Genomic DNA, 10,760 nt, shown 5'->3' on the forward strand with positions numbered 1-10,760 from the left:
GTACCTACATGAACTGAAAAACCACTCAGAGAAGAAGAGGCCCTTTCTCTAGAAACAATATAAAGTCCAGGTGACAGTTTGGAAATGTACTCGGGGACAAATGTCTTTTTTTGGTTTAGTGACGTGCTCTCTGGTCTAACGAAACTAAGCAAATTAAGTTTAAGTTATAATGACCATAATTATTTTTAGAAGAAAAGAAAGCAGTTTGCAAGCCTGGGAACATCATCCAAGCTGTGAAGTATGGCGATGGCGGCACCATGTATTGTGCTGAGGAATTTCTGATACACTTCTCAAACTAGATACCATCATTGTCTGAAGAATGTCAAAATACATCTTCCAGGAAGCTAAAGCTTGTCTGTCGAACATACTATGACTAAGAATGTTAGAAAATTAGTTTGAAGGTGACTTCATAACTATGGAGGACCAAAACCGACATAATAAGAAATAAAAACATAAATATATATTTTGTTTTTCCTTTTCCTTACACATGAGTTTCCATCAAGTAATGTATATATTTTCTTTTTCATTTCCCCTAAACATGCATTTTTGTCAAGAAAAGTAAATATTTTTTGTCCTTTTTTTGCTTCTCCCTTTTCTGCTTGCTCTTTCTCTGCTGCATGGTTATGTTAATGAGGAGAGCTGCCTTCTATGTCCAGCTCCTCTACTATTGGTCAATAGAGCTTTGGAACCAGCGTCACTGCGTCAGACACTGTGGGGCATTTACAGCTTGCGCAGTCGCTCAGTGCCATCTTTCCAGGCCACAGACCAAAGCAAACTTTATCCTGGAGGTTTTATTGTGTTACCAATTGCTGTGAAGTTAGTTTCGAGTTGGATATTGGATATTCCAATATCCGCCAAGCAAGCAGCATATTTAGCTCAAGGTTGATCCGATTCATGAACACTAATTTCGGCCAGCCGTTCTCCAGTTCCCTTCTCAAGCGCTCTGAGGTTCACTTCGCTTAAGGACTGTCAACAAATTTCCAAACCAAACAGTAACTAACTTCACTGGTAGAACAACTGTTACTCATCTGCACATACTGTACTAGTATGTGCAGATGAGGTACACTCATTTTTATTTGATTTGACCCTTTTTATTCCCTGCCGATACACAGCTCTACATTACCATGTCACCAGGTGACTCTGAACCCCTCCAGTCACTGAATAGATGCTTAAAACAGATAAATGTGCCAACATTTTCTGCAGCTGAACAGAAACAAAAGTGAAATTATTATTTTTTGACCTTTATGCTCTGTCCTTCAAAGGAGGAGGACGCTCTTTCTCTGTCTCCCTGCCCTCCCTATCTTCCCTGCTCAGCGTCTGTGTCCTGTGTTTTAGAGTCTTTTTTTTTTTAATAGCTTCTGAAGTTGCAAATTATGGATCTGGTCAGCTGGTCTCTCAAGGCAATTGTTAAAATTTTTTCCACTGGGAAACCGGGTAAAGGGGAACCCTCGTGTCCTGATGGGACATTCTTTGCTGGATATACGATGGATTCTACATGGAAGTGGAAGACCATGTGTCTGACAATGCTGTCAGTCGAGGATGTTGAAGATGTGTACATGATTGGATTCATGATAACAGGTTTTCTGCTTATTGGAGTTGGCTGCTGATACCTGGATTATTAGAAATTTCGGAAGATACCGGCGGCCATTTTGGCCACTTCAAGGCTGCCAGGTACGGTTGATGGGATCTGCAGAGCGATGAAGACTCAGACTGAGATAATACGGGAGCTGAACTGACTAGACTGGGTGCGATCCTAGAGCAGGACCGTGGCCGAGCAGCGGATCTCGGACTCAGAATGGATATGATGTGACCTTGGAGAACGTTGTTCGCTCGGATCAGGCGGGAGACCCTAAATTTGGCTGTTTGGATTTGCCACTGAGAAGCACCAACGAGACTTTCAAGGAAGGCATTAAATTTATGTCAGCCTTACCTAAACAAATTTTTGCTATCAGAATCTGGCTCCCTGGGCTGGTCTTGGCTGGCCAGCTATCCTCCCCTGGTTGTTATGTCTGAAGAAGGCTCTGTTCTGCTGCCTTCCCCTCCCTGGAACATCTGTGACCCTGAACTGATACGCTTGTGTGTGAACCTGACATCATATTCACAGACAATCACTGACAAATCACGTGCTTCAGTTAGGCTTCATGGTCTGACACATACATAACTCACATGAGACCCATATGCACGTCAGACCTCCTCGTACCTGGCTTGTTTTGTTTATATGTGTTCATATATTATTTAACATTAAAGTTATTTAAAATATTGAATATGACTTGACATTTAAATAGAGGGTAGTGTGTCTAATGTAAAAGCATGAATTACCACATTTTGGTATCGGTTGGTCACAAGGCAAGGCTTTTATTAACATTTGTTTGACAGGAGTGTTTGGTTTCGAAATTTGTTGACAGTCCCTAAGTGAAGTGAACTTAGGGACTGAGGAGGGAGCTGGAGAACAGCTGGCCGAAATTAGCGTTCATAAATCGGATCAGCCTTGAGCTAACCACCGCTTGCTCAGCGGATATTGGAATAATCAATCAATCAACCACTTTATTTTGGTAAGTTTTCCACATTAAACACATATGTATCCAATATCCAACTCGAAACTAACTTCACTGCAGTAAAACCACCGGGATAAGGTTTGTTTTGGTCTGTGGCCTGCAAAGACGGCACCGAGCGACTGCGTGAGACCTAAACGCCCCACAACATCTGACGCAGTGACGTTGGTTCCAAAGCTCTATTGACCAATAGTAGAGGAGCTGGACATAGAAGGCAGCTCTCCTCATTAACATAACGATGTAGCAGAAAAAGAACAAGCAGAAATACAGTGAGCAGAAATAAAGCAAGCAGAAAAGGGAGAAGCAAAAAAAAGACAAAATATTTACTTTTCTTGACAAAAATGCATGTTTTGGGGAAATGAAAAAGAAAAGATTTATTTATGCTTTTATTTCTTTTTGAAATATATATTTATTGTCGGGATTTAGGTTTTTCTGAGTTCTCTGTATGTTTAGTTTAGGTTTCTTTGTCTTATTTTGATCCTGTTCCTGTGAGTCCTGTCTTCCCTGATGATTGCTCCCAGCTGTGTCTAGTTCCCTGATTACCCTCCTTATGTATTTAACCCCACCTGTTGTCTCTGTCCTTTGTTGAGTCCTCGTCAATGTTACATCCATTGTCCGTCGTAAGTCTTTTGTCATTTGTCTGCACCCCATCACAGTTGAACTGTTAAGTCCTGTGTTGGTTGCTCGTGTATTCAGTCTTCAGTTTTTTCAGTTGCTACCGGTAATTAGCTGTGTGCTATAGTCTCTGCCGTGCTGCCTGTATTGGACTGTTTGAGCTCTCTTTATTAAATCATCTTCATCATCACCATAACCTCGGTCTCAGCGTTAATCCTCACCACCTCTCAAACCACCACTTCATGACATTTATGCTTTTATTTCTTATGTTGGTTTTGGTCCTCCATACAGGACAACATAACCTTAATGTTGAAAGCTTCTTAGGTTCTGAAACTTAGATTGGAAATATCTAGCTTATAAATTTTATTTAGGAGTAATCACAGTAATGGGGGAATAGTGTTCAGCAACAAGGCCATCAAGCTTCATGAAATGCTGGCCCTACAAATTCCTATCAGTACCCAAGAATATCAACATGTTTTTTTTTTCTATTAAATACAAAGGAAATGTATCTGAGCCACTGAATTTGGAAAAAGTAAGAAAGTAATCTCATTATTTTGGTGTTTATCAAACAGAAATAATTTTGGTTTTCCTTGCTGTCCTAAAACAAGAATAGATTGCCCTAATTTAATGCCAGACACAGATGAAAATGAGTTATGTCTTCTTTTGAGTACATGTAAATGTCTGGTTTTATCTGTACCTACCTGTTGTTTAAAGGGTCTGATTTTATCTCTCGGTTGTTCTTTGAAAACTGTCATAACAACTCCTTTGTGTTCATTTCTTGGAGCACCAAGAATTGTCAGAGGACCATCGTTGGTTTTAGCAACAGCCATGGAATAACCTGGAGTTTAAAGGTTAAATAATCAGAGACATCAGGGAAAATAGTTTTTGTAACATTAAACATTTTGGACAGTTATGTTGTTTAACAAACTGAAATACCTACATGTGGCTTTTTAATAGACAAATATAGCAGCTTTCTGGGTCAATTAATTATCTTTGTTAAATCAAACTGAAATTGTGCAGGTAAAAAGCCTTAGAAATCAGATTTCTGATCTATTCTTACCAAGGTAACTGTCAGGCTCAATGAACAATGGCTCAAATGTGACGTTGTTTAAAACATTACTAAGCAAGTATTTCTTGTAGCCTCCTTTCCACTGGTTAGCACCAACCATAGTCATCTGAATATACTGCAATGCAAAAACAAAGAGAGCAATTTATTTCAAATATGGGTTGTTTTAACGCCGTAACACCGTAGCACTCTGAAAATTTCACTTTGATATTGTTTACCCCAGACACATAAGCTGTTCTGAAGCCTTCTTGAGACATTTCTTGTTTCAGCGTCTGTCCAGTCCCTTGAGATCCTGTGCAAAACAAAAAAAGATATTAGGTTTCTGAATTCATTAGAGAACTCAGAAACCTGAGATGTTTTGTAGGTTTTTGAGTTTTTGTTTCTGCAAAGNACAANAGTAAAATTTCTAACTATATATTTGTTATATTATTGTGATTTGTTAAAAGCCACAGTTATGAAATAAAATGTGATATCAAAAGCATTTTAACATGCTGAAAAGTGAACAGTTGTTTGTAAAACTATAAATTTTTTACCTTCAATGGAAAAAATTTTGGCCTGCAAATTGTTCTGTATTCTGTCAAGAGCATCAAAGCTTCCCACTTCAAACACAAAATTGTCAGCAGGTTGAGATGCAATCGTTTTGAGCTCTTCTTTTGCTTCATCAGTTTTGGATGCGTCCCCCACCTAGAGGTGTAAATACAATGCGGGTAAAACATTATATTGCAGTAGTTCTTTTTAAAACGGTAGTCACAATTGTCTTCATCTAAATTTTCTCTTAGTCCATGTTTTTGTGTCAAAAAAAAAAGTCGGAAAAATATACCTCTTTTTCTGACTTTTTAGCACAGTACAATAATTTGTTTTAAAAACTTTAAAAGTTTGGATTATATGTGAGAATTTATATCAAGATCTTGAGAGGAAAAGAAAGAAACTGTGTCTTTTAGATTTATGCTTTTGACAGATTCACCTTACAAATGAGGATGTAACAATGCAGTAAGTATCAAAGCTAATAAAGGTTTTTGCGGTATGAAAATTTAGTGTATCTAGTTTTAACACACAAAAGACATAAATATTTACAAGAAATTGGAAAAGAAGTAATAGATGCAACTTACGCCAATAACAAATCGAGCTATTTTCTTTTTATCAGCTAATTGTGTTGCTGTTGGTAATTGTTCGGGATCATTTGACTGTCCATCTGTAATCACTATCAAAATCCTTTTCACATTTGACCTGGAACCCTTTTGTGGTGAGAAGACATCCTCCCTACCAAACGAAGAAGAAAAAAAAATTTATTATATATATATATATATATATATCGATCACTGATTACTGATCTCGACATTTGATGACATTTCATTTTCATTTAGTTTTAATTAATATTCAACAAGCTGAATGGTTAATCCACATTGTGTCATCATCTGGCTGATTACAGTTACCTCTTTCTCTGCAGTGACAAAGTTTTGAAAGGCACTATTTCGCCAATTTAAGTGATCAGAAGTCAGCAAGACTCTGAATGCTACCTCATCCTGCAAACACTCCCTTCAGTGGAAAAATAATCTCACAGCAATGGTTCAGATTCACCAGATGCATTCCAAAGTCATTTGTCCATAACTTTTTACCACGTGGCCCCATCAGCTCTCAGATAGCGCCCAGATGAGAGATGATATTCTGAAGGAAATTTTTCTTCTTATGAAGGGGTCATACAGGAACGATCGCTTCCTGGAGCGGTGGTCTGTTTTGAGGTTTTAAATTTGACCCATTTGTTAACGTTTCCCTGTGACTTATGTAACACGCCAGTTCAACGCTATGAAGCTTACCATAAGTTAGAAGATAGCTATCCTCCTCTGCAAAGAGAAGGTCTGAACCGAATGAGATAACTATTAATGTTCATTTAATATTGGGAAGTGTGGCCACCATGTTCACTTCTTCCGCCACCATTGCTTAAACTACAGGCAGACTACAAAACACTGCAGAAAATCAACATCATCATTCTCAACTTCTCCTTCTGTTTGCTGATTGGCCCAGTAGATGTTCTTCTGGAGAAAATCCAAGTAAATGGCAGAAAGTCCAGATTGTGTTGTAAGCGAGATTTGAATTGAGCCGAAAAGCACAGGAAGGCAATGGGCAGGCTAGGGTCAATCTAGAATCTCTCTTGAGTTACATCAATAATTATTTTTCCTTGCGGGTGAAAAACATGAGCTGCTAAATAAATGTTTGCTTTCTTTAAACAGAAAAAGTGGTATTCTATCATGACTTTTGAAAATTATTTTTAACTTTTCATTTGTTAATTTATGCTTTCTGTATAATACACTTGAAATAATGTAGTATGTAATACATTGACAAGCCACAATACTTACACAACATTTTGGATGGCTTTAGCTGTAAATGTTTTTCCAGTTAATTGACGGATCTTGTCAATCTGTGATTCCCAGTTGGAATTGTTAAAAGTATTAAAGTCATATTCTGTTCGTGGATCATTGGAAAACTGGGTAATGGCAAACTGTAAAAAAAAAAAAACATGGTTATTAAATTAAAACTCCCTTCAATAAAAAAGAACTAGAGTACAATAAAAACAGCAAATAAATTAAAAAAAACGTTTTTGATGAAGAAGAAGTTATGATAATTTTTTTCATTCCCATTTGCCTTACTGGATAATTTTTGTGGGCCTCCCAGCTATGCCCAGCAGCAGACACGTTTACTAAAACAATAGACCAAATTACCAATGAGAGACTCACCTGTGTATCTCTTCCCAGGAATGTTTCGATAAGCTTTTTCACAAAGTCTTTCATTGTGTTGAAATCTTCAGTAGATACGCTGCCTGATCCATCCAGCAGAAATGCAATGTCAGCTTGGCTTCGACACTCTGAAAAGAAATCAGAGATCCAGACCGGTTTCCTGACCGTTATACAAATGTGCTAATGAGAAAGTTAATATCCAGTTTACAGAGGGAGTGACATAATTATGATGGAACAAGCTCACTGTGCCTACCTTCAGTCGCAGACGGATAAGACTTTCCAATCGTATCATATTGATCGATCTCATAGCACAAACCATTAGACATGGTGATAGTTGTGCAGTCTCTGGGAATAGTTGGACCACATACCTGAAAAAGGTGTCAATAATATAACAAATTCATATTTGATGGTCACTTTAACTTTATGTTTTCATCCATTATCTATTCATTATTTTCTGCAGCTCATCCTCTCACCATTGTGTTTTGTGTTGACGGATCATTCGCCATCGCCAAACCAAGAGACATGTTGACAGCAGCTTTTTGCTCTGTAAAAACAATCACTGGTGGTGACAACTTTTCTAAGCTATCACCGATTTTACCTGGTTCCCATATAATAAATACCATACTATTGCAGCATTTCACTTTGTTTTCATCTAAAAACCCTCACAACTGATGATAGACAAGACAAATTAACATAATAGTAAAAAATTGCTTTAAGTCAACAATTTTTAATATAGACACAAATACTAATTGCTCCACTGGCAATGTGTTACAAGACCTTTTTCCAGTTTTAAGTGAAACAAACATCTGCTGGTTGTACCGTTTGTGGCTGTATTTAAGATTGATTAACTTAAAGCAAGCTTATTAATCATATTTTGAGAAGTTACTTCTAAGCTATTTTTGTGTTAGTTCAAGTGTACTAAAATATTTGAACTCAAAACTAGATAAACATTTTTGGTAAGATTGTGTGTTTTTACCTTGTTGAAAATATTTAGATCACAATATGGAGTATCTAAGTTTGAAGGAGGAAATACTTTTTATAGGACTGCATGTTTGACATTGCTCAGTATTTAGTGTGAAATATTTTCTTGGAGCTCCTGGTGCAACCAACATCTGGTCATGAGATCAACTTTTAAAATTTGTAAGTTCAAATATTTTTTATTGTGAAATTTGTGCACACCTAAAATCAGGAGTAAAATTATTCCTACCTAGAGCAAGAATTTTGCTACATCTCTTCTCTCTTGGGTTGCACCGATATATCCGTCCCCTTTTATTCCCTTGATACTCCAGTAGTGGGGCGCTGACAAGCACACTGAGAGAAACACAGAAAACAATATTTGGAAACCATTTTATAAACATTATACAAAACAAAGTTTTTAAAAATTTAATCAAGACTCACTCTGATTGTCTTTGCACCACCTGGTAGCCAAAACTTTCATCACCTTCACTCAAAGTTGTCCAAGACCCAGAATCAACATTAAAGCCGACTGCAGCTTTTAGCACTGAGGAAAAAAAGAAGAAAACAATTCCCTGAATTTCTTTAATACAGAGCCATGAGCGGGTTTATCATTTGTTTGTTATTCACGTTTTCTGTTTTAATGACTGTGTACAGTACCATTTCGGTGAAGATTACGGGAGAGAGCTGACATATTCAGCAATGTCTGTGTTTAACCTCTAGGGAGCACTAAATACCAAAGTCTTAGGTTGGGAATCTTCTTCCACAAACCCTTTTAGCTTCATCCATCCATTTTCTTACAGCCTTATGTCATTGGGTTCTGGAGGGGTGCTGGTGCCGCCAACGAGCGACAGGCGGGGTCACCCTGGACAGGTGGCCAGGCTGTCACAGGGCAACCCAGAGATAGCCAGGACAAACAACCATGTACGCACGCACCCAAGGAGAATTTTAGGGAACCTAATTAACCTGACAGCCATGTTTTTGGACTGTGGTAGGAAGCCGGAGTACCTGGAAAGAACCCACGCATGCACAGAGAGAACATGCAAACTCCATGCAGCTGGGAATCGAACCCAGGACCTTCTAGTTGGATATTTCTTTAAATGAATAATGTCACACGAGGTAAGATTTTGACATTATGGTTCACCACTCAGGGTGGTGTGACTTTGGGGGCAGCAAACAAGGAAATAGTAAATAAATGTGAAAAAATTATATCAGGTTATTTTTCTGTTGCTTATTTTCAATGTCCGTTCATTTGTAGAATGTATGAGATATGAATATTAATTCATTTATAGATGGCAAATTAAGCAAAAAATGTAGTATGGATTCCACGTATATAGGAATTATGTTCATGCACAAATTTCTACTGTTCATCCATTAATTCAAACCCTGGGGGGTGGGGGGTTGAATTAAACTTCTTTTGTGGTAAACCTCTGCAGATATCTGGATGTTAACATTCTGGTTTGTTCATTGTTTCAAAGTGAGAGTCATTTATTGAACCTTATTCATCAGGTGTGGAGAGTTTCTTGAATTTAGTTATTTCTTACTAGAAGCTTCCTGTTTTATTTTGGTTGTTTTGGTCCTTTCTGTTCTGTATTTTCTTTACTTCCTGTTTTCCTACTATTTCCGCATTTCCCAGTCTCCTGTTGGTTTTGAGTCTTATATCCAGGTGTGTTTTAATCCTGTGGTGCTGATTAGTTTCTTGTTTGTTCAGTTCCTGTTTTACAGTTCATTTTCTGACAGCTCCCATTTGTTTCTCAGATAAATCATGTTCCACTCGTCAGTTCTCACTAATTTAATGTTAGTGAGAACTGGAACCTTCGGTTCGTAGTCACAGCTGGATGCTTAGTCAGCTAGTCTGCCCCATGTAACTCATTGTCTTCCCTCCATTTTCCCTCCAGTTTGTTCACAAGCCAGGAACGTTTCATAATAAGTTTTTGCACCTTGAATGTTGTTTTTCTATGCTTCCTTTTGGTTTTTGTCGACATATAAATTTTTGCTTGATGTGGATGTTACTCAGGAGATAGGCACCAGCACCCCTCCCGACCCCACTGAGGGACAAGGGTGTTCAGAAAATGGATGGATGTTACTCAACCACCACCTGTAAGACTGTGGCAGTAAGGATGCAATAAATCATGTTTTGAAATATTTTTACAGAAAAGCTGCACTTGAAAGTGTTGATCTTAAAAGTTCAGATTAGTTTGTTTTCCAACAGGTTTCACCTGATAACATTATCCACAAATATATGTAATGACAAGTTTTCATATTTTATTGATGGTCAATCACTAAATATAAGTGAAGCAAAGTACAATGCACGTAGAAAACGTCTCTTGTGGCCAGAGTAAGGACTGTAAGAAGTTCAGTATCTAAAGAATAAAATGCCTCTGCTGTTTTCTACGTAAGACATAAGAAACTGTATTTACTTTACATTTAATCGTATAGATGATATACATAGGGGATTTTAAACATAGATCTTGTGCTTAGTTCTATTATTTATGACTTTGTTGAGTAACATTCAAGAAGTAATGGATAAAACAAGAGCTTATTTTATTGTCTGCAGCTACCATCAAGTAATCACACCTAATGAAGTTGTCACATTGGGACAAGACATCTGAATGAAATAAAGATACACAATTGTTCCTTACCTGAACAGAAAAGTGCCAGAGTAATTATCCAGTCCATTGTGCTTCTGGCATGGAGAGCCAACTAAAAGTGTGATATCCTCTCTGTGAACCAGTTTCAGCAGGAAATGGTGGCAGGGAGCGTCACTTTACCCCCTAAAAGCGCTGAGGGGTACACTGCAGAAATTTAAGCAGACTCCTCAAAGCAAATAGAGGAAGAGTG

At 37.7% G+C, this 10,760-nt stretch overlaps 1 protein-coding gene across 2 annotated transcripts in view; it reads right to left on the bottom strand.

Annotated features, from left to right (window-relative positions):
• The window catches only part of LOC106934946 (integrin alpha-D-like), a 16,087-nt gene extending 5,327 nt beyond the window's left edge, over positions 1 to 10,760 (bottom strand). The window contains exons 1-12 of one of the 2 annotated variants that reach the window (XM_015015129.1): positions 10,562 to 10,760; positions 8,364 to 8,466; positions 8,173 to 8,276; positions 7,439 to 7,509; positions 7,219 to 7,333; positions 6,966 to 7,093; positions 6,588 to 6,730; positions 5,343 to 5,493; positions 4,767 to 4,917; positions 4,452 to 4,525; positions 4,228 to 4,351; positions 3,869 to 4,005 (exon numbers count right to left, since the gene is read on the bottom strand). In XM_015015129.1, coding sequence (XP_014870615.1) covers positions 3,869 to 4,005; positions 4,228 to 4,351; positions 4,452 to 4,525; positions 4,767 to 4,917; positions 5,343 to 5,493; positions 6,588 to 6,730; positions 6,966 to 7,093; positions 7,219 to 7,333; positions 7,439 to 7,509; positions 8,173 to 8,276; positions 8,364 to 8,466; positions 10,562 to 10,598 — 1,338 coding nt within the window. In that variant the 5' untranslated portion in view covers positions 10,599 to 10,760. The remainder of the gene's footprint in view (positions 1 to 3,868; positions 4,006 to 4,227; positions 4,352 to 4,451; positions 4,526 to 4,766; positions 4,918 to 5,342; positions 5,494 to 6,587; positions 6,731 to 6,965; positions 7,094 to 7,218; positions 7,334 to 7,438; positions 7,510 to 8,172; positions 8,277 to 8,363; positions 8,467 to 10,561) is intronic. The other variant, XM_015015128.1, reaches the window with a different exon arrangement.

This window comes from Poecilia latipinna, unplaced genomic scaffold (genome assembly GCF_001443285.1).
Source record: "Poecilia latipinna isolate Pla-1442-1.1 unplaced genomic scaffold, P_latipinna-1.0 Scaffold1885, whole genome shotgun sequence".
Classification (NCBI taxonomy): Eukaryota; Metazoa; Chordata; class Actinopteri; order Cyprinodontiformes; family Poeciliidae; genus Poecilia; species Poecilia latipinna.